General features: G+C 49.5%; 1 protein-coding gene across 1 annotated transcript in view; it reads right to left on the bottom strand.

Annotated features, from left to right (window-relative positions):
* The window catches only part of LOC126571523 (organic cation transporter protein), a 30,596-nt gene that overhangs the window by 1,737 nt on the left and 4,166 nt on the right, over positions 1–24,693 (bottom strand). Inside the window, exons 2-10 of the mRNA XM_050230098.1 lie at positions 22,384–24,529; positions 4,171–4,628; positions 3,292–3,438; positions 2,907–3,162; positions 2,556–2,823; positions 754–1,054; positions 428–608; positions 206–351; positions 6–130 (exon numbers count right to left, since the gene is read on the bottom strand). Of these exons, the coding sequence (XP_050086055.1) occupies positions 6–130; positions 206–351; positions 428–608; positions 754–1,054; positions 2,556–2,823; positions 2,907–3,162; positions 3,292–3,438; positions 4,171–4,628; positions 22,384–22,738 (2,237 nt within the window). The 5' untranslated portion in view covers positions 22,739–24,529. The remainder of the gene's footprint in view (positions 1–5; positions 131–205; positions 352–427; positions 609–753; positions 1,055–2,555; positions 2,824–2,906; positions 3,163–3,291; positions 3,439–4,170; positions 4,629–22,383; positions 24,530–24,693) is intronic.

Here is a 24,693-nt window from a genome sequence, read left to right as displayed (position 1 = left end):
CATACTTTTCCTCATCGCGCTCCTCGTGCTCGTGATGCTGCATCGTTTCCGGCAGGAAAATAATTACCACTCCCCCAAAAATGCACCAGGCCGTCAGCAGCGTCATCAGCAGGTGATCCTCGATTTTGGTCTGCAAGTGAAACGATACACGGTGCAATGAAACAACGCTACAAGTAAACACTCGCTCGTAAACGCTCATGCTTACCAGCATCGACAGATAAGGTGTGAGGACAAGCGCGAATCCGGCCGCTAGATTACAGGCACCGACACCGACATTGCGAATCGCCGTCGGATACAGTTCGGCCGTGTACACCGGCATGATCGTGTTCCCTGCACTGATTGTGAATTTGCCTGCAAATAAGCCACGAAAATCGACACAATTTAGCTGTTTGGTTGCTGTGCACCTTACAACACGCCGATCGCTTACCGATCATAACGAACGTGATCTTCATCACAAGAAACTCGGGCTTGCCTTCGACGATGGCGGCACACAGGCAGGCCAGGGCGGCCGCAAAGAACGTAGCACAGAACAGCCACTTTTTGCCCGTCCGGTTGATGATGTACATGGCCAGTGCGATGGCCGGAATCTCCACCAAACCGGCCAGTGCCTGTAATGAAACGGGGAAGGTTGCGTGAGTACGAGAACCAGCTAAATCATCGCCAGCTGCGATGACTTTCCTCCTGCATTGCATACATCGAGGGACAATGCGAGAAAAAGGGAGAACGGAGCCGTTTTGGCGCACCGTAGCTTACCGAGTTCAGATAAATGTTCCCGCCGAAACTGTTCATGTTCAACACCAGGCCGTAGTAGATGAGGTTCATGGAAAACCAGACACACAGGAAGCAGAAAGTCACCAGCCTGAGGTATTTGGAGCGAAACAGCTCGCACACACCGGCCGCCGTTTCCTCCTCGTCCACCGGTGGTTTCAGCAGCTTGTCCAGGTTGTCCGGCAGTGGCCGGTTGTTGAAGGCGGCCGCCTTCCGAACGACGTCCTTCACCTCGGCGATGCGTCCCTTGCACAGCAACCAGCGAGGCGACTCCGGTAGGACGAACCTGCGATGAGATCGTGTAAGGTGAGTGACTTCGGTGGTTAACTTGTTTTTCACCGCTCGCCGACGACGACCATCATTCGACCTCGCTTAACGTTCACGTCTCACTGCATGTTTGTTTGGCCATGAAGTTTTGCAATTTCAACCATTCCGAGCCAAACCCTTTCCCCCCAAAAACCCACCTCCCGCATCCTCATGAGCGTTTCGAGTTTCAAATCTCGGCCAGGATAGAACTCGTCCCCAACCGTCCCCGTATGTCGCTTCACAGCACCCGACCGCTAATTGGTAATTTGCCTCAGCAGCTTCTGCGGCGAAGGCGAAGTTTTCGCCGGGTTCCGGTTTCACAATCTACCTTTTGGAGCGGCCAGGAAAGCGGGAAGGCATCGTGAAGAGCGATGCTTCATGGGGAAAACGTAACAGAGATGGATTACGGCAGCGAGTGCCACGTGGTGGACGTGGTTTATCGGCAAACAGCAATTGGCCCAAACAAGATGCTGAACTTGTCGATGATGTAAACATTCCGAATATCCGAAGGCCACCAGGCGACGTTCTTCGTCGTCGTTGGAAAACAAACCACGATGGCCATTTGGCGACATCCATGGTGACATTGTTTTTCGCTGAAAAATGCTCGACATTCCTTCGTGGAATGGCCAACAACAAGCGTGTACGGTGTAGAGCTCCGCGTGACATTCGATTGTTACATCTGCTGCTGATTTGTTATTCTACTTGGAATTGGCAGCTAGGAGCTTGCTGACCGGAGGGCCCATAGGCGGCATGACATCTCATTATCGGTGATGATCGGCGCCCTGGCACTTAATTGGAATGCTGACAGGTCGCGGCGCCGGCTAAACATAAATCGGCATTTCCACTAGCGAACGCATATCTCTTCTGCTCTGCTGCTTTGCCCTTGCTTCCTCATACGATGCTTTAGTGTCCGAATTGCCGTCTGGTCCGGATTGCAACAAGAGGGAACAGCATCATCCGGTAGCCGGTAGTCGAGTGGTTCCTATTTTTAAAGGCAAATCAGTCGAGCGAGTTTGTTTGTGGAAAGAGCGGCCGACTCCTTTGCTCCATCTAAGAGAAATGTGATACACACTTTAGACGCATTATGGGCCACTAAATGTGGAGGGATGGGTGGGTGCGTGACGCGTCTTCATCGCGCTGTTTAATTTTCCTTTCATCGCACCATCCCACCGCACCGGGGCACCACTGAGCTGTTTTGACAGTTGGAACGGAGCGTGTCGAGGCAGAGCGCAATTTAAGTGCCAGCAGCGCAGCGAGAGCGTCCACAGTGGCTGGCAAATGGCCAACCGTGGCAAGAATGGAATGATCGATGGATCGTTGGATTGGAGAGGATAAAGAGGGGGCGGATAACGTTGGTGCCGAGATTCATTGCATATGCGGTCGCGATCGTCGGTGATGGATGTGAAGCAAAGGACGTAGCAAATGGACGAGGTTCTCCTAATTTGTAACGTCGCGTCGCGATCAGCGGGCCGCCAACTTACCACAGCAAGCAGAGGAACACGCCCGGTAGTCCGATGCAGAGCTGCAAGTTACGATAGTCCTGCGTCAGGTAGGCGATGCCAGAGATCATGATGTAGGAGACGGGCAGCGGGAACAGGTTGTACATGCCGGCGATGGTGCGCCACTTGCCGTCCACGTACTCGATGGCCAGAATGAGCCCGGCGTACGTCACCGATACCGAGACGATACCGAGCAGGGCCCGCAGCACGAGATAGAACTCGAACGAGTCGGCAAAGTAGAGAGCCAGTCCTATCAGGAAGAGAGACGGGAGGAGGGAAAAAGAATCAGTAACTGATTCCCAAAGGAAAAAAAAATGGGGCCGACGTCCTTACCGAATATCGACTGCAGGACGGCGGAGATGAAGAGCATCATTTTGCGGCCAAACTTGTCCGACAGGACGCCGCTGACGATGCCACCGGTGGCGACACCGGCTAGAAAGAACATCTCGGCCACGTTCTTCAGATACTCCTTATCGCACACCAGATCCCACTCGGAGGACCAGGTGTTGCCGAGCTTGTCGTACGGATTGAACTCCCAGGCGCTGCAGGCGACGGTATCGGTTAGGTTCTTTGGTAGCGAGAAGTTCTCCTGCAACAGGAAAAGGTGAGGCGGGGGTGGCAATGATTATCCGTACCGGGAAGTCCATCCTTTCTTTTTGTTTCTCCCCACATCACGGAGACCATGGGAGAGAGGGACCCGATTGGTTCGTGTACTCACCATCGACACCTGGGCGCTCGTTAGCGTACTCCAGTCGTAATTTAGCATCCGACAATTTTCCTGCGAACTCGACACGTTCCGCCACCGGTCTATGGTGACGTTGTTTAAATGCGTAGGCCGTCGGCACCAGAAGCTTTTGTCTGCTGCCTACACCGACCAGACCGGCAGGAGGGGGGAGAGATTTGAAGCAGATAAGATTACGTTAATCGAAACAGTCGGAGGATGAGCAGATGAGGTTTGGATTTTCCGTGACCGTCGCAAGCCAGACGTAAGCCAGACCGTCAATTGGGTTAATTATCCAAATTTGGTAGCTAACGAACCACGCATGGCACGAATTTGGGATTGGAAGTCGTGACAATTTGAGCTAAACGATTCAATTAGATGGTCACAGGGTCGTACTTTTCGCGTTCCATCGCTATATTCAAATGTTTCTCATACATAGCAATCCTTAGATATGTAAAATCATTTTCAAATGATTGGCGAATAGTAACACAAAAAAACGAACGTTAGTTGTAAGTTAAGGAATGTTGCAAAAATCGCTAAAGCTAAAACTCTTTTGCATGTAGTAAATCATAAATGGAAGCGATACAGACGCCTTTTTAAATGGTACGTCTTGTTATTAAATGCATATAAATGCATATGCAAATATAAAAATGCATAAAAGACTAATACAAACATGACAGAACTGTGAACAGTACAACAAATGAGCAAAACAAATCAATAATTTTCCTTCTAATATTCTTGAATTAGTCATAGCTCAAGTTAAAACGCTTCAAAGTGTAAACAACAATAAGAAAACTAGTTAATGGCGCCTATTTACGCCACAGTTGCAACACGCAAAAGCATAATTTAGTCCACTTGAACCCCTAGAGTGCTTACCTGAAACGTTGGCGAGTAGATGTGGAACGTGTTCGGCACCTGGAACAGGGATAGCAGGAACGTCATCACGAACTGCCACTTGCCATAGTCCCCGATCAGCTCGCCGATGATGTCGTTCTCTTCGTCGGAGTTTTTGCGCCTCGAAGAAGTGCTCTTGGCATTCCCGCCACCGTCATCCGCACCGCCCCCTTTACCAATCGGTTTGCTGTTGTTGCTACTGTTGTTGTTATTGTTGCTACCGCTTCCTCCGCCACCGTTGCTGTTGTGCTCGGCCGAAAACACCGAGGTCGGTTTCGATGGTGAGGTGAGCGGCGGTTTCCGATTGCCGGTGGCCGGACTGGTAGCGGAGGGGTTCAGGGTGATGTGCATAGCGGCCGTGTCGGGCTCACCGTGGCCGGTGCCCGTGGGTTGCGCTGCAGACAGTTCGTTGGAAGCAGGTTTCGATTTGACCATCTTTACTGTAGCGTGATAGAGAGAGAGAGAGAGAGAAGAATGATAAGAAATCAGGACAACGAACAAAATCTAGAGAATCTAGTCTAAAGGACAGCTCTACGGCTTGATGATACCACAAGCAAGCGATCACTTGCCAACGTTTTCCACCTTTTCCACTGAACACGTCTTGAAAAAACACCACCTTCGGACCGACGGAACCGCCGAACACAACCATCAACCAGCGAGAAACACGGTCAATTCCATCAACCAAATATGCAGCCTACATTCACGTTACACCGGCGCCATAATTAGCCTGCACCTGCGATGTGGTGAAGCGGCCGGAATCGTGCAGTCGCATAAATTACATTACAAAAAAAAAACAACCTCACAAGCTCACACGACACACTTTTACACGCGATAGCCAATCTCACGTCGTCCCCATGCAGCTAGAATTCTGGCGATGTCTTCGTGTTTGATCTCGCTCCCCGGGGAAATTCTTCTCACGGCGTCACGACACTTTCTTTAGCGAAAAATACTCTGCAATCTCCGCCAATTCCTCCTATTACGTAATAACGCCCAACATTGTTGCCCCAGGTTCCGGCCCCCGGGGGGCTACTAACCGACAAACGATACTGGCCACTCGGAACTCGGAAATCGGACCCCCTATTCGACGGTGCAGTGCCAACGGAGGAATGGCTTACCGGTCACCCGAGGCGGCAGTTTAAAAGGAGAACCTCCTAATATCGAGTGTCGAATCCTCCGCCCGTCGAAATGACCGCGTGGCCGAGTGTAGCCGCAAAGAACAGCAAACAAAACCCTTCACAGCGCAGGCAGGGACCTTGCCCTTGCCGGATGCGATGCGAAGCGATGGAGAGCGGAACACACCACGGCATTCGGCTGCATTCGGCCACGCACACCACGTTTTCCGGATTAGATTTCCATTTCCACACCACCCCTCCCTGAGAGGCGTCTTGAGAGGGGCCACGTAGGTTAAAAAAAAATATTCTGCTGATCATCATCATCATCATCATCAGAGTGGGTTAGTCGCGCTGCATTCAGACGCCGATTTTGGGTCGTTGGGGGCCCTCGCAGGCGCAGCTCGGATCACGTTTACTGCAACGACCTACTGGCAATCAGATCGCGTTAGTTATGTAACGCTCATTAAGCACATCGCTGCAGATGGCGATGCTGAGGTGAATATTTAACGAATGTTTTTGGAAAGAAACGTAGAATATTTGTAATGTACTATCCAAACAATGCTATTTTGTACCTTTTCTCGAGGATAAACATATCTTACCACTGATTTTACTTATCGTAAGAGCGTCCACGTGCTCTTCGGAACTGGCTGTCTAATGGCCTAATGCTTAACCCAATGCACCATTTCGCATCCATTCAGTTGATAAATCATATCAGCCAGCCAGCATACTTCCTACCAACAGCAGCTTCATCAATCTGCTGCACTAGCTGCGTCCTCGATGGCGTTAAAACATCCAAATTGTTTCTAAAAGCTACCAAAAACACTTCCGTCAGCTACCAGTAAAAGGGGGTTGGAGATGGGCGTTCCTTGGCACCAAAACACGGTCGAGGGACGAATTCAATCAACGCTCGAAAACGATGGAGTCAAGAATCAATCCATCAATCAAACCACCGACGGAGACACTCCTCTGAGTGACTGAAACGAGCAACAGCTAGCAGACCAACCAACAGAAAGATGCCGATCGTGAACCGATTAATTATGAATCAACGCCGGCGTTTCACGCATGGGCGCGTGTGGCGCGTTGTCCAGTAGCACCCAGGTTGACTACACCGTTTACCTCTACCTAATGAGCGCTGAGGCCGTTAGGAAGAATTAAGAGAACCGGTCGGATGATGGACTGCTGAATGGATGCATTATGGGCTTCTGCGGGCGGCCCAAAGAAATGCATCACGCTGGAATGCTGATTGTCGGTTGAATCGGACCGCTAGGGCATGTACTGCTCCTTTCGTAATCGCGTCCAATTGAACCGATGGTGTGTACTGGCTCCCCTAGCTATCACCATCCAAACGCAAGCATCTGGGGCTTCATTGGTTCGCGTGTCTCTAATGGTCAAGCTCTAATGGTGTATCGCATTCACGAGCGCGTGTCTCAAGAGGGCGCGTTTTGGCCGAGCAAAGAGGCCGAGTTAAATTGGTACGTAATTCGTGCGTCAATGCAACAATGTAGGCAGCACGGCGTGCGATCAGGACACACGACGGGGCAGGGGGAGTGCACTTGAAGGAATATGCCGCGGACCGATTGAATCCGGAATGCATTCTGATCGTTTCGCAAGATTCAGATGCATTAGGGACAATGGGCCTGCCTGTTTCTGCTGGACAGTCCAATTCTGTTCTGTTTTTTATCTTTATCATTTCTCATCACGAGATCCAGGGCGATCTCGCTGGATACCAAGTTATCCGCACCAAGAAGTCACAGTGTACGAAGGTTGGATGGTTTTTCATTTGTTTTGCTCCGCGTTTACCCGCGACGAGTTCTAGCGATTACTTTAGCCGGGAGCGCAAAACGGGCGACATCAAACGAAGTGAAACCGACGACTTACCCGGTGACCCGTGTCACGGTGCGGGCATCCCGCTGTGGTTAGCTGACAGGGACAAGCTCAACCCAGGTGAACTCCCTTCGCTAGCCGAGCACCGAGCGAAGCGTAGCAGTAGATTTCATTTCCAATTCTCATCGCAAACTTCTGTTGACAGACGCTGACAAACTAATACATACGCCCTACCCCAAAAAGGGGGACTCCGGGAGCTAGGGGAAACGACCTGTTAACCTGCCACCCCCGGGGGGGCCAGTCGCTCGGTGAAAATATGAAGATATTTACACCGTTCCTTGTGTGAAGGCCACACAGGTCCATGCGCATCGCGAATGTCGTCGCGCGGGACGGCGGCGAGAGGATTACACGATGGTCGATGTCGCTCCCCAAGCCCACAGTTCACCCTTCGCCACTCGGGGGGGATTTCGTTTATACGGACAAACATACCATCCTTACACCTCCGTTATCCTCCATTCCCTCCTGGTGGCTTTGGTGTGGTGTATAAACCGATTTGAAGACGAATTAAGTTAGAAATCCATTAAATAGTGACTTTTCTGGTTGGGCGTTTGACATGAGCTGCCGTGCCTTGGGGGGGGGGGGGGGGGGGTCGGTTGAACTGAGGACATCAAACGGAAAAGTTGAAAAACCACGAATTGCCACAGATTTTACGGTATCCAACAAGCTCAGCACTGAACCACAGTGTAACCACAGAATCAGCCGGATGCTGTACCCTCTAGACGGTTAGAACCAAAGAGATCCTGAGGAAACAGAGAGACCGATGAAAGCGAGCAAGGGAGCGGGCGAGCGAGCAAGCTTTGATAAGCATATTTACATTGCCAAACGAGTTACGAAAACCGCAATTATTTTGCAATCTTAATCTTACGTCTCGCAAGGTACCAATAGGGCTTGGGTGGAAACCGGGGACGCCAGATGCCACGCAAAAAGGTCCGGGACGGCTTGCGGTCTATCGTTGGTCGTGGTCGGTGGTGTTCCAAATAGCTAGTGGGGGTGTGTGTCACAGGACACACCTTTCCGGAAAATACGGACCACCGTTCTGGTTCCTTTTCGATCGTCTAGGTTGTGGTCGCGGGCACACCATACTTTGTCTCCATGAAGCACCTCTCAGGGGATCTATTTCGTAGTGAAAGTTTCATTTCGTCTACGGTATGCTCGGTCATCCTTTTTGTCCGTCACTCTCGGCCGGTCGTGGCTCGAATCACCGAACTGTTAACGAAAGTCAAGAATCGCTTGACTTCTCCTTCGAGCGAGACACCAAAGCCGGGGTGAAGAACAACAGCTGCTGCTGCTGCTGCTGCTGGAGGGGCAGGAGTGGCCGGTTAGCGCGAATGTTTTATTTAGAAGAGGTTGAAGATTCATTAAAATTAAATCTCTCTTTGGGATCAAACAGTGACAAGGTGGTGACCATGGCTTGGCCAGCCATGTCAGGAAAGTTTTTGTACCCGGCGGTTCTCGTGAAGGGTGCCCGTTCCCCGACCGGCTCAATTGGACGCATCCAATTTTCCCCGGTGAAGGAAAAACCATCCCCAAATGAGCGATAATGAGCTATCGAGCGGGGAGAAAACTTTTCACCGAAGGTCACCTCGCGATTCAGGAACAAGCGTTCGATAACCTTCTGGTCGGCGGGTCGAGCTCAAAGTTCGACTTTTGTTAAACTGTTTGGCAAACTGTTTTGGCCGCGAGACCGCGAGTGTTTCCCTTTTTTTTTTTTGTAAGCACTTCTGCGAGATGAATCATGATGCAGCTGGCGTCAGGTTTAATTACTCCACCAAAGGGGGGAACGAATTTGATAGTCCCTTTAGATCGGGATCTGTCTGGTGTGCCCTGGTCTCTGGTTGGAATCGGAGTAGACAGCACGCTCGCTCGGCTCGGTGCTTGTGGTTCGGTTCTCGGTTTGATTTATGATGTTTCGCTACATAAAACGGTTACATTCAACCAGGCAGCAGCAGCAGAATCACTCGGCAGATCCACTGCACTGGCGCATCGGTGCTAGGCAATAAATTTTCTTCCCTCCCTCGCTCGCGGGACCGGCTACCGCGCTATGCTGATGGAAAACCGATCCCAGGAGTCGGATCGCGGCCGGGATGATGCATTGATTGGCACTGTGGAGTGGCTTCACTTTCTCTTCGCTTCGCTCCTTAAGAGTATTAAAAGTAGTAGTGTTTGTATTGAAGCTTCGGTGTTTATACGAAAGCGAATTGAATCGTAAAAAGGTGCATTTCGGAGTATGCCTTGATCGGTTATAAATGATTGCAAGTTAGTAACGTTTAAGCTTTATGTTTGAAGATCATATGCTTTGACGTTTTAGTAACCCGCAACGGGATCAATTGCAATCAAAATTTAAAAATACATCGTCGCTTACAGGTTTTTGGCAGATATTTGAAGTGCCACTTTCGTGATTAATTTCAACACAAAAATAAACACTTGTAGGGTTTAATTGCAATCGTATAAAATTGAGAAAAAGATACTACAACACTACCAGCTCGTTGGTAATGCAAATGGCGAACTGATACCCTGTTCATCTTTAATATGCATTACGAAAAACTTTAAAAGCAATGAATCTTGTTCTGCGACCCATCTACCGCATCCCCGTTCTATCACAGAAAGCTTGTTTTACGTGCGTCCCACGTTTGGAAAAATTCAAAAAGGAAATAGAGTTCCATCGCACCGCGTAAGGTCATCCATTTCCATCTTCTCAGTATATCAACTCGGCGCTTATTCAGTGGCTGCAACGGCCCAGAAGGATTACACTCTCCATCTCCACCAACAACAACGACGTACACACGTAGCCAGCATACGAACGGTTGCAGGACGATGAATTCCAATCGCCGGAATTGTGCCGGTCTCCCCGAGGAAGGGCAGAGCAACAGTTTACAGTTTGACGCACTTCGCTTGACTTCACTCGGCTCGCCAGGGACCACTCGGGGTGGTTCGCAACATATCTGGCACACGTCGACGACGACCGTTGCCTGTTGGAGGGGGGGGGGGGGGGTGGTTGGCTGGTCCGGTGGTAGGGTGAATTTATATTTTTCCCCTCCACGACCCCAGGACCACGAAAGGTCAGTTATTTCCGTGCCATATATGCCGGTACCTCGCCAGAAGCATGGCATGGTTGGGCTGTGAAAGCTTCCTCACTCACTCTCGGATACACTTTAACCTTCGGCCGCTCTGGAGCCTGGAGCGGCTGTCGCAGGACGATCCTAACGTATCCTGCCAGCGTCGTCGTCGGTTGGTAGAATCGATCGAGGCTGACTTTGCCGGACGATTGATTGATTGATTGGCTCATCCTCGGAGTCCTCACGAGTACACACGCTTACCGACGTGGATACGTTTGCAGTGTGGCCTTGTCTATCCTTTCTCGCCTCCTCCCCCCCCCCCCCCCCAGCCCTTCTCTGATCCCTCTGTCGAAGGAGGTCGGACAAAATGGAACGACTTCGTCTGTTGCCATCTCAGAGATGCTCTATAGACCTCAGATTCTGGTGTTCCTCTGTGCGAGGGCATGTGTATGTTAGTGTGATTCTTCACAACGACGACGACGACGACGACGACGTGGACGACAACAAACAGTTAGCGCGACCCCTTTTTAGGTGCTTATTCTGTAACTTTCGATTACGATGGCCTCAGGCGTTCGATGATTCATGCGAATTTCGAAACGTTTCGAAAACAATAAACAATTCAAAATGACAGTTTGAAGTAAAAAAACTGTTAGTTAACTTGTTTTTTTCGGTATAAAAACGACTTAACCTTTGTAATAATAGTATACGATTAGCAGAAAGAAATTATTGATGCACAATCAGGACGCTATAACTGTTTTTCAGATGCTCGATGCTCGATGTAAACAGAACGCCAGCTGTCGACCACAAAAATGCACTCGACATGCAGGCGATCGTGAACACCAAATGAACACAAAATGAACCAAATGAATCGAACGCCTGAGGCCATCGTAATCGAAAGTTACAGAATAAGCACCTTAAAGTCAATAAACCAACCCACAGCACAGCAAACGACCGCGATTGACATCGTACCATGTGAGGGGAAAGGCACACCAGCACCAGCACCGATCCCGGTGGACTTTAAACTCTAAAAAGGAAATGGAAACTAAACGAATGGCCAAGCGGTCGTCAATAAATGGGCCGTGGATGGGAGATGGATGGGTTGAAATGAAGCAATAAAATTGCCATTTCGAGCCAAAATAGCTCATCCAATCCGCTGCGAACCGCTGAGGTCGGTTGGATGTGGCAACGGCAAAGGGATACACACTTGGGTAGATGGAGACGCGTACCAGGGCGCAACGTTCGCTCTCTCTCTCTCTCTCTCGGTCACACGTCGTATGCGGGACACACGATTGAATTAAGCAAAAACCCCAAGAACGGAACGGATGGCCAGGTGCGACATGCCAAGATGAAATCGAAATCCTAATCCCGGGCAATGGATGAATGGATGGGATGATTGCCTTTTCGGTTCATGACTTTCCAGCGGTTCAATAGTTCGGTTCGGTTTGATGATGATGTGGCAATCAATATCGTCTACACGACTTGTTTACACTCGTAAAGAGCCATCATTTTAAGATGATTATTAGTACAAGCTACAACAGAGCTTGTTTTATACTGCCGGAGTAGCGATACATTACATCAAACGAGTTTGAAGGACTCGGGGGAGCAATTCGTATGCTTCCTCTCCTTTTTTTAATATCTTAAGACTCTCGTTCACCGGAATTATCAGCATCTTTTCCTTTTTCAACTCTTCCAATCCGATTTACCTTCAATCGAATGATGAGAGAGGCATCGCTTCGATGCCCCAAAGCAAAACAACGATTCATTCGTCCTGTTGCTTTACGTTTTCCCCTTTTGCCGGCTCATGGCCAGAGGTTTAAACAGGGACAAGCAAATGTATTGTAAACCGGATGCCACGTCCTTTCAACGAAACTTTTTAATCAACAACCGAGCCACATCTTCTGTGGACCTGGCAAAGTTGAAGTAGTAGCTCCATGATCGATTACAGGCAACCCCTTTCCATTCGTTGGAGTCGCGGGATGGACAATATCTTTGGTGAAGAGAAAAGAAAACCAAAATACCGACAATATACCATCATCATCGAATAAACGACCGGACATCGTCCATCATGGACAGCAAATCAAAATAGGATTGAGTCTTGAAGGAGCATCTTATCTACTTGATGTTGTTCCAGCGGTTTTTTTTTGTGCACTACATGTTCCTTACCGGACACTTCAACCTGCCGTACACCACTCCTAGGTTGGCAGAAAGAAAGACGAACAACTTGAAGCGTCAGAAGTCTGGAGAAAGAAAAAGTTGCCCGCCAGATGGAATTTGCATACCGATAAAGGTTTTTCAAGTGTTGCAAATATTATTATATCACCATTCAGTGGGCGAAGGAGGGTTGGTGGAACGCGACGCGATCGTCGGCATTCTGCTTGGTTCATTTTTTCCCCGTGATTCTTCTACGACCCTTTTAAACGGTCGGTTTTGGTTTGCAGGCAGCATTACGTCTGCCTGGCAGCCTGGCTGCTTGCTTGCAAAATGTCTCCAAATCGGATCCGGATCCTGCCGGCACCGACGTTTGCTTTACAAATTATGGAAATGTAGGCAAATCCATTTTGGCGGAACTTTCAAGTGATATTCTGTGGCGGACAACAAGCCGGCTTCCGCTGTTGGACGTGCCGCGGCTTCGTTGTGGACTGCTTTATTGAAATCGAGCGCAGTTTTCAGATTGTTTGACTTCAGTTCGCTTAATGATGCTCCAGGCATCCATCACTTGGTGCACACAGAAGATTCAATTTGGATGGTGCCAGTTTCACTGAAGGGATGGTCAACGAATTTAAACGAATGAATACCGAATCCCTTTAATAACTACACGGCAGCAAGTGCAGTTATTTTGTGTATCAAACAACGTTTAATAATTTTTCTTTTCCATCCATCTGTGGTTTATTCAGCACGGAAACAACACAGCATTCTTTAGCATTTTTGCATCATGTGCTTTGAATGTGCTTTTGATGTTCTTCAAGTAATGTCTGGGTAGTATAAGCGTGTCTAACTGTAAATAAAAAAATATATATTTCTAATCAATTGATTAGATGAATTCCAGCGTAATGAAATTTTGCGTCTGCAGGTCATGATCACCGAATTGTCAAATCATCTTTGACCCCAGCTGATACGATTTAACGATCAGGGTTAGGCACACGACCAATCTGACCCGTTCCCGCCACGCGGTTATGTCTATTTAATCTATTATTTAATATTTTATTATTGACGAATAGCGGGCGGAACGGTATTCATGTTTGTTTAGTCTATCGAGAACGACGAAATTAGATTGCAACTCTGCCGCTCTGCTTCGACAAGCCTAGCACGACTCTATGTGGCTCCAAATTGTGGAGCCCCTTCTAGAGCTTCCTCGTTATTATGATTATTAGAATATTTCGCAGCCTCGATAAGGTGTGGTGTGTCATTATCAGCATTGCCTGATTAACAGTAATTTATGCTTGGTTAACAAATGATTAATTCCAGCGACACTCGTCACTCTTGTTCCTCGCAGATGTTCAATGTAGCAAACCTCATCAACAACCCACTGATGTCGCGCTGTGAGTACGTTGCGCAACACACTGATCGTGGCTGTTACTGCTGTGGCGGGCCGCACCTGCACGCCGGACGCCTCATAACAGACGTGCGCTCAGGTAATTAATTTGTCACCCACCTCGCTCGCTGTTTTTCATCCTGCGCTCTGACTCAAAACAGTAAAAAAAAAAACTGGCTCTATTAAGGGCTGATTCTATTAAGCCATCAGCCGGCTCTCGGCTGGCGATCGTGCCTGATCGTGGATTAGTGAATTGCGCTGGAACCGGGCCCCGAGATCTGCGACGCAGCGTAAACGTAATTATTCGTTTGCACAGCTCGCCGAGCGGTGCTCGTGAATGTCTCACTCTTCTGAGGGCGATGGATGCACGGTACGGTGGAGCGATAAAAAGGTGTGAGATCATTTATCATTACACGGGGCACAGACACTATAGGAGAACTTACAACACACATTGTTGCTTAATTTGATATTCAAATGCCTTCCCCTCCATGGGCGGACACGAATGCACGAAAGGTCGCCCAAAGTACCTCGAGTGATGTTGTGATAAGAAATCTATCAATCAAAGTCCAGCTTGGCCAATGTTAAATGGATAAAGTGATTGATCGGAAGCAAGGCAACGAGAGATGCGCGTCACGCGACATTTACCTGGAAACTACTGTTCCAAATAGCCCAATAGTAGACAGTGTTATCTACCAAATCTTATCTTCGACACATCGTTCCATCTTTCGTTAAAACTAATTCGAGCATCACCTATCCCCAAGCAGGACCCTCCACCCACCCTTCACTAGGCCATTGATTTCAATCATCCTGATTGCGGCTATCATCATTAAAGCACCGAAAACGATGCAATTTCCTGTCCGTGACAGCAATAACGAAATCGAATAAAAAGAAAATCCCGACCAAAAGGGATCCCTTCGTCTTTTCCCTGACCTCTTTCCCTTCTCCGCCCGTTGGGTTCATCTCGGCGGGAAAATTATTCCATCAGTTTTCCTCATCAGCCTGGCCCCACCGCATGGTTGGTGGGCTGGTGCTTGGAATGAGATTAGTCCCCAAAACGGTGAGGTCTCGAAGTTTTTCGACGAATGTCGGGATCCCTTTGAGATCCGCATCAGCACACATGGAGGGCAGAGGAGCGCCCTAGGGAGTTTGGTAGAACCGCGACACACCATCGCACCTCTCTGCGGGGAAAGTATTCTTTCGTCCTTAATCCTTCACACCGACCCCGGTCCTTAGTCTGTAGCCTAAGGGAATGGACTTTTTGCATCATAATACGAGACACTATCGGGGGAGAACGCGCTGATGTGTCCCTGAGGGCAGTCGTTGGTCCTGGACCAGGACCAGGACGCGATCGGATTCGAATGGAATCGCTTGGCTGAACAGAAGCGCGAACATGAGAAAAGGAGCTCGCATAAAGATGCTATTCCCCCCTGGAAAGCTCGAGGCAAGAAATACGGTGACGCCACACCCACAAACACAGACACTGACTCAGACTGTAACAGTTCCTATTCGGTTGCTTCCTTTCTCCGTTATCTTGTTATCTCAAACCATCCAAAACCATCCTCAACAGATACACGCTTCTCGTTCTCTTTTGCTCTCCTCTTCCTTTACATCCTTGCGTAATCACCATAATCCATGCATAAGCAGGCGGAAGTATCGTGCGATGCGTTCTGGCACCATTCTGACCTTGGGCGAAAAGGCACAATGGACGCGCGAACGTGAGTTAAGCTAACGGATCACCGATATTCATCGAACGATGGCGCTACTACTACTACTACTACTACTGCTACGAGTGTATCGAGACAAGCCCTCACCGAGGACATGGGGGTGTGATGTAAATCTGAACCTCCCATGGCATTCCGGCAATCCCGGTGGTTTGGCGAGGGGCCTAACCGTTTTACAACTCAGATTGCGGAACTACGATAGAAAAGGCGGCAGGTCCGGAAGATTTTGCATCTTCGCATCGAGCCGGTCTTCTTGTTTCGCTTCTTTTCGCTCGGGAAACACTCACGTTCGCTCCCTCGCGCACGCTGCTGCTGTGTTATCTTCATCAAAGGATCGTGGAGCTCGGTTAACGATTGTGCTCGTTTACGAGCTGGCGAACGGAACGGCTTGATGGCACGTTCTTGGCGGGTTGGAGAAACTGATGCGCTCGCTAATAACGCTTCAGCACACACCCACACATACAAGCACATGTGCCACGATGCCGGTTTGGTGAAAATTGAATCTGTTTTTTTTTGTTTTGCGACATTTGGAGACTGTACTTCCGCGAGTCGTTGTAACAAATCATTGCAATGGCTTCGAGGTTGTTGTTAATGAGCTTTTGAAGGCCACATTTGCCCACAAGTGAGGCCCCATTTTTAAACCATTGAATTGATGCAGGATCTTAAGATTATGCTGGAATCAATTCAAATCGATCGATCGCAAATGATAAACTTAACTTAACATAACAAACCTTTCCATCGTATTTGAAAGGCACCAATCGGTCGCTAAATGTGCCAAACGTGTGTTTCAATTTCCCAATTCATAGTGCAATGCAGTATCGTGAACATATTGGAAGCTGGGCTAGGGATTAAAAAAAAACTCCTCACAAGGACTACGCTGCACCATCTGGCGAAGGTAAGGAACACATCCATGACCAGATAAATCATTTCATTCCGTGGCACGGCGTCCCAAAATCGACACGAATGGCTACGAAGAAAGAGTCCGTTCTCTGAAGAGAAAGAGAACCGTACGGCTGTCTGACTGAAAGAAGTCGCCGCGAGTGACAGACGAGAGATAAGGGGCAGGAATGTAAATGGAGTGGAATTGGAAACACATGCACCACCCTCGCTTCGCCCACCGCCGACACCACCCTCGTAGGAGCTGGTGTAGCTCGAGTGATACGAGACTGGCCGACGGCGCACGCTCCCCCTGGCCACCACCTGGGCAACGAGAAGTTATGTGGACCCTGGCCTTCTCGCTGACAAACATGAAATAAAACGGTAACAGATGAGCAAATGATAAGAGTGTCTATCTGTGGGCTATCCGTTGAACACCTCCTTTCGTCGGTATGTTGGAATCGTGGGAACCTGGGCTTTTGCTGGGCGCCGGAGACCGAAAGCCGGAGTTCTACATGGGATTGCGTGCAGCGGCTGGCCACGGTGGGAAGGGCGTGCAATTTTCGTGATGCTTCATGTTCTACTCTATATCTTCTCCTGTCCGGCTCTGCTGCTTCGATAGTGGCAGCTCGAACATTCGTTACAATATTCATTAGCTTATCTCCGGTCTCGACAGCTGGTGCTGCTGCTGACCGGAACCACAACCACGGATTCCTGCGCACAAACACGGCGTACACACATGGTAATCACGATTCTGTAGCTCTTCGAGTAACTAGTCCAGGACTGCTAGGATTTTGCAACGACAACGAGGTCAAGGTCGAAACGGAATCTGTGTATCTCGCTGGGGACTTCGTCGTTTGATTTAGAGAAACGTTGGTTGAGGTTAGATGGAACTATTCGGGTGGAAATCGCTCGGCTAACAATCAGCCCCAAAAGCTCGACCCTGTGAGGCAAGATAGGGTGGTTGAACTGAGCGTAAAGACACTCAATTCACCCGAAGACGGTGCAGTACCACCTTGTGACCATTAATACGATTTTCTCCTTTCCTGGGAGCTGCTTATCATTCTCGAAACAGTAATAATGTTCCGTCGGAGCTACGCTCCTTTGAACGTCTCCAGAACGATGTAGCAAGGCCGGTCTTTGTCTTTGTGCACTGAAGGTGAACTGTTTGAAGCTTCGGCTGCTAACGACGGTATCATTATAAAACCTTTCCACCGACGGTACCACCCCATTTATCTAATGGCAACGACAATTGCACCTGTTGACGCAAGTGAGAGAAAATATCGTGCTACAAAGCAATAGCTGCCTGCACAGAAAAGGAGTGGCCACTGTCGTTGGCAAAGCAGCGGCATTTCCGTTCCATTACTATAATCCTATGTTGCCTCAATGCCAATGTACACCAATTGGTGACAGGTGTGTTGAGCTGGAGCAAACACGTCGCGTGTGATAGTAATGAAACATATTACAGGAATACTTTCTGATGAGACTCTGGCGAAACGAATAAGAGAAGAGTTTCTAAATCGGGGCTCTCAAACTCACATTAGCATGCGAACCGTAGAAGACAGTAATAGCCAGTCAGGAGGCGCAGTTTCAATTTGGAGGTGCAAGGCTTCATTAAATTTGCTTTTTTCCCACCAAACCCCAACCGGTGCCCTTGTACGTGGCTAAGGCAGTAAAGGCAATTCAAACACTGGTCACAGCGCCGGAAATACAAAAAGATGTAGCTCCGTTGCCGAAATCTGATGATGGAGGCGCCCTTTGAAATGGAGGCGCCAGGTAATCGGTAAAATTGCATACTTTCAAGAGTTTTGCAATAATTTGGCGGACCGCGAGTTTGAGACCCTTGTTCTAAACCTATATTTGTTTAAAAATTTGCAAAAATGTGGATCTTATCAATACACCAGAAGTTTCTGATGGAGGACAATAATGAAATGGAGAACATGAAACAATTTTTAGATGAGTAGAAATATTAAAAAAAAAAAAAGAAACGTCCAGTTGACATCTCATGCCTGCAGTATCCTAAGATAACCCGGGATCATCAGTATTAAAGTCAGCTGCCCTTTGGCAATCACTTTAACCTATAGTTACCTTCTCGTATTGGTAGCCACTTATTTCTTTGCTCGCTAACAATGGTTTTCGACACTTTTTTTTGTTCAACAATTGAAGTAGTGGAACTATCTCTCGCACAAACGTGCACTTCCGGTAACGAAGTCACTGGAACGAAAGCATTCACCCTCGGGAAGGTTTCAACTAGCGAGGCACAGTAGCACCACTGCTAGCACAAGGGCTGCTCCATCAGCTGCTGCTTGGATGAGTGAGCCCGCCAGCTTCTGTGGCTAGAAACGCGGTTGCCTGCCCCCCCCCCCCCCCCCCCCCCTGGAGACAGAGCATTCACACTCCAACGGATTCACAATTCATGCACAAACAACCGGGAGGAAGGATTCCCAAATACTGAGGATGCATTCAACCGGAACCGGTCGCCACACTCCTTACTCACACTTCGTTTACTACTAACCGGCTGGTGCAAATGTTGCCATGGAGTTCGCTGCTCAGGAGCGCGCGTTCTGTTGCGACTTGGTTTCCGTTTATTCGGTTCCGCAAACCTTCACCTCGGTTCGACGTTCCTCTTCGACGATGAGTTTGATCGAGCAAACCCCCCAAGGGGTGTACTCAAGACCACGACAGCGGATCGACTTTGCGCAAGTTACAACATCGTGAGTTCAACGGCTTTCACACTCCTTCAGGCCCTGTGCGGGGCAGGTCGTTGATTCAAGTTTGTTTCGAAGGGAGTTCGCTCGATCCGCCGTTCGCTCGATCCACCGACCTCCGTCAATCCGCCGAGCAGATCTTAACAACGTCCGCGCCCTCCATCCAAGAAGGATGTCTCAATCAGTCGCGTGCTCGTACAACACATACAAAAACACACACATGTACACACTTCGGCGTAGAGGTAGCAATCGGGGTGAGCAGCAGCAACGTGCACTAGAACCGGATTGGAATGGCTTTCGGAAAATGACTATCTCCTCGTCGTCTCGTCACAGCGACTAAGTGAACGATTCAGTCTAGCGACAGGTCCCATCAGCAGCAGCAGCACGAACCAAGGCGACAGGCAGCGGCGCAAGCAGCAGTTTGTGTAAACTTCTGATTGATATTCCGTTCCGTTGCGCTAAGTGAAGGGGTTACTGTACCGCGGGGACAGCCAAACATACGCCAAAGTTCACCGTGCCAGGAGGAAATTCACTTTACCCTTCTGATCTGCAGCGACTGGTGGCCAGGGGGTTGTTTTTTTTTTGTGCGGTGGAGATTGAAATTTGCGCCAAACAGCTCTCAGCTGTAAACGATTGGCAGCCTACACCTGACTTCTGTCTTGATCAATTTCGCGACATTCCTTTTCACTTCACAACACGTAGCCTGCTTAGATTTGTTTTGCTTTCTTTACTTGTTTTCACGAAGCATGAAACAAATACAAACACACTGTTTTACACACCATTAAGTAGCCCACCGTGACACAGGAAATTCAAATTAAACGTTCCAAGAACCGATCCACGGTTTCTCGAAATGCGAGATGTCACCGTGAACGTTGGAAGATGCAACCAGAGAACCAGATGAGTGGGAGGCGAACAGCACACAACAGGGCTGCCCAATATCCGAACCGTGACTGCGAACCACTGGAGAGCAGCACGATTTGAAGCGGTGAAAACCGAGTTTTCCGACCGTCCATTTCCCGTGCTCGTAGGATGCTGTGCGTGCTAGTAGCGGGTGTGAGCGAGTACGGTAGATGGCCGATCGTCCGGACAGTTCACTAGCACGCGATAGGATGTGATGGAAGATGGAAAACCGATAGAAAAACAAGGACACAGAGTGAGAGAACGAGAGAGATAGGACGCGTGACGACGACGACGACGACGACGATTTGCACGACGAGAGGCTCGACACTCGAGACACGAGATGTTCCGAGACGCGTTCTTATAGGTGCTCGCGGTGCGTACGATTTGTAGCACGCCCGGCAGGTGGTTCAGAGATGTCTCTACCACCGACGATGACGATGACGACAACCTCGACGACGACAACACGATTTGTTGTTTTTGTCTCGCGGAAGTTTAAGCCAACTGGGGCTTGGCAGTGGTTAGTAGTACACTACCGCACTAAACCGGCCACAAGACGCCATTCCTCGCAGTTCGCTGCTCAGCTCACCGTATAAAGAGTGTTTGTAGTTTGAGGGAGTGGTAGACAGTAAGCGAAACGATCGGTATGGCCAGCCGGTTTAGCTGTTTACTCGTTCACCAAGCGCGAAAAAGAGCTGTGGCCTTTTTGGCGGCAACAGCACACGGTGAGCAGGGACGCGGCGTGTTAGTAACTGATGCTGCAGCATGAGTGCGAGATCACTTATAGCGCTCTTCGCTACAGTAGCAGTAGCACGCTGCGTTGTCTTTCACGCGAGAGAACTCCGGCTGCAACGCTTATGATGAGTGTAGCGTGATGCTGTAAAGACGTTTCCATTTTAGCATGCTCTCATAGGAATGTTTTGGATCAGAATTGATTTACTTATTGATAAAATGAATTAATTAATTTAGATAAAACTAATGAGCGGATAAAACTAATGAGCAGAGAATCTGTTTTGAACAACAATAAATACTTATTGAATAAAATCAAGGATTTCCGTCGTTGCTTAGATAGAACCTGGGTAATCCTCGTAAGGAGGAGCTCGCCATCGAAAGGTGCAAAACACCACCAAGCGCCAGGGCCTGTAGGGAAGTGGCAGCTAGTGTAGGGCTCCGCTAATTTGTTTCCGAACAAATTAGCACTCTTTGCATTCCAGTAAAAATCGTGACGCACGTTGAGACAAAAGTACGTGATAAAAACACGTGCCCGAAATGTGTATAACGATTTGTTAACGACATGTGCACGGATACTTCCTCGATCTCGATTGCGAAACGAATGAAAAGATGATTTTTTTTTCCTGTAAGGCTAAATGCGTACAGCAGAAGTCACTCATGAACAAAAATTGTTTTTTGTTGCAATTTTAATGGATAGTAAAATTGATTTAGAATTAAAAGATCAGTTTCCTTAGTAGGTCTTGAATAAATGAGAAAATCATCTAAGACACCAATCGATCACGTGTTCTGAGTATAGCAATCGGTCACAAAAAATCAAAAATCATTAGTTTAAGGTTTCAGGCCATAAAGCCATACAAATCATCCCCAGTGTACTTAAAAATACTGAAGTACACAAACAAACAGCACTCTCTGCCAATTCCAACACCACACGCTTACGCTCGCCATCATTACTCATCACTTTAGAACAGAGTTGAAAAAAAACGAACACCAAAACTATTCAGCTCACGATTCCCACCGTGATACGCACCCTCGCGGTACGTCGTAAACCGTTGACGAGCCCCTGTCGTCGCCCAAAAAAAAAAAATGATAAACCCTCTCCACACAGGAAACTAATCAACGCAATTTACTCGTAATTCGCATCCGTCCCGCTCCCGCTCGGCTGTGGTCACACGAGGGATACCACGGTTATTGCGATCGTCGGTCAGGACAGGCCAGGGGCTAGTGCTGTCCGTCCGGGGTGACCGTAAAGCATGCCGCCAAACGTTGACATTCCTACCAGACGATCGGGCCCCGAGAGACGGATCATGTTTCAATAAGAAAAGTGGCCAAGATGTTGTTTTTATCTTATTAACGTCACCGTCGCCTCCACTCGCGGCGATGAACCCATTACGATCAATTCGCCAGCGCGACCGTGCCCAACGACTCCTAGATCACGATCCGAGATCACTCGTCACGGGGTCTAGGATTCTCCCGCGCGACATTACTCACACGCTACTCCTTCGCTCTCTCTCGCTAGGTGGGAGCTGATTGAGTAATTTCCACGATTAAAGGAAGCGCCAATCTAGCTGTGGACGTGGCAGTTGGTCCATTGTTTCCCATCGTCACCCATCCACTTACGCGTCTTAAGCCGTCCAGGGCCACCCCGTAGCTACCCGGCACTCGAGGATGATTCCTTACCTTTAGGACTTCCGTTCCATTTGCCCAGCAACCGTTCGCTCGCCTCATCCAGCACCACAATCCCGCTGCTGCTGTCCGCAACCTCGTCCGGTTCCTGCTCGGCATCAGTCAGCTCGACATCGACCACGGCCACCGGACACCGTGCCGGTTCGGGAGCTGCGCCACTCCATTCCTCCGTCCGGGGTACATTTCGCGATCGCGAATGATCTCCATCGGCCGCCAGGATCGTCGATTGATCCATCAGTAGCGAGTCGATCTCGTGTTCTTCCGCTTCCCGGGAGTCTCGTGATGGCCACGGCCCTTTCGATCGCCTTTTTCCCTGCACCGGTGTGGATGAGTCCCACCGCAACGCCATCTTTCGACTGTTGACGTCAAGACGTGACTTGAACTTCTTTCTCGTAACCTTTCAAACACCGAGGATACACACGACTTCCTTTCTGTTTCGCGGTGGTCGAGTACTGGGAGGAAACGGATAGATAAACGGAACTACACAGACACAGACACACAGGCACAAACACTAGTACACGATAGAGGGCACACAAAACACACCGAGCTGATGCCACAGGTTTTGCCACACTGATTCAATCAAAACTGATCATCACTGAACCACCATCACTACCGGAAGCGAGGGTTAGCAACACTACCACCACGGTTAGCAACATCTGGTCTGGCTGGATGGATGGTTGGCGGGCTGGCTGGCTGGCTTACTGGCTGACCGACGGTACTGCCGCCTGGCCGATCCGGCCGATGTGGTTCTGATTTTGAGTAAATAAGCAGCAGCAGCAGCAGCAGCAGAGCAGGGCAGGGAATACACGCGAAACCACACAGCACAACACACAAACAGCGCAGCGTGTGGTCCACGGTAAGTGACACGCACCGAACGCACCGAAAACCAACCGGAAGGACCGTCGCTCCTGTACTGTGCACCTCGTCGTCGAATCCAATTGACGCTCCGTCCGTCCGAATCGGGCGTCAAAACGGACACCGCCGTAATCACACACAATCACTGCTCGCCACGACAACGACGACGACGACGATGACGAGTAGCGCACTGAGTCGCCGCCATTGCCCCAGCTCTCTTCACTGTGCGATCGCTCACGTATCCGATTGGTACTGGCCGTGGGTTTGTGCTTCACATTTCGGGACCTTACGTTATGCCCTTAATTAGCCCGTCTGCCCTAATGAGGTTTAGATGAGAGCGTGAGGGCCGTCATATTGGTCACCAATTGGCCACCGGTTCGGTAATGTAATGATGGCTGCCAGACCTCGCAACTCGCACTTCCAAATTGAAATCACAAAACTCGCCGATCGTCGCGTAGTACTTTTGCGCATCAGGCCAGGCGGCCCGAACAGGTAATAGACACTCTGAATGAAGGATGGTCCCTAACCGTCTAAAGTGATCGAGCGATCGACGATTAGACGCCGGGGCCACGGCAATAGGGCGTTCATTGAGATCGGCCACACGTACTCTTCACTTTTCCTTTGGCGGATTCCGCGGCCGCGCCGCAGATTCGCGAAATAGATACCCCGGGTGCGAGTGGAGAGGCGAAACACAATCACACATTCGCGCGCGTCGAGTGGACGATCTCGATTGGGACCGGGCGGCTGGCGCTCTTTGGTGGAGATTATAAATTCCTCAATCGCACGCCGATGAAGATATCGGACTGGCGCGCGTGACTGCGCTGCAGCTTCTCGTTTGTGTAGATCCTTATCCACTGGCACTGGCGCACTGGCAGTTTAAGGCACTATGCCTTCCTTTTCGAGGTCGTTGTTGGACGTTCCTTTGCGGTAGAACGATTCGCACTCGCGGATCCACTCCCGTACCGATGGGCGAACTGGCGTGGACTGGGCTAGTTAGCTGCACGTTCAGCAAACCCTATCACACCCCTCGACTCGACACTAAACACACACAAACACTAGTCAGGCCACCCCGGTGACAACACTCCCAACAATGGCGTCAACGGTGCGAGGCGACGACGACGAAGCTTCACGACCGCATCATCGTCATTAGCCTCTAAGCGCCATTAGCGTCATCAACTGGAGATGGAGAACTGGTAAAGGGTAGTATCCAGTAACGATGACGTTTTTTTTCCCCGTACGATTTACGTCCGATCACTGACGTCTTCTTCGTTCGCCGCTATCGCGTCTGAAATGGGAGAGAGAAGAGTTCGTGATCAGCACCAAGTTTGGAATAGTGCACGCGATTCGCCTCTTTTCGAAACGGAATTCCGCAACAACAACAACAACAACCTTCCCGGGGCGTACTGCGCGTTGCTCTTTTGCGCCTGGCTAATGGACGGGGTTGGCCTC

This window comes from Anopheles aquasalis, chromosome 2, assembly GCF_943734665.1.
Source record: "Anopheles aquasalis chromosome 2, idAnoAquaMG_Q_19, whole genome shotgun sequence".
Lineage (NCBI taxonomy): Eukaryota > Metazoa > Arthropoda > Insecta > Diptera > Culicidae > Anopheles > Anopheles aquasalis.
The sequence above is the reverse complement of the archived record's forward strand: the minus strand, read 5'-3'. Positions and strand labels throughout refer to the sequence as shown.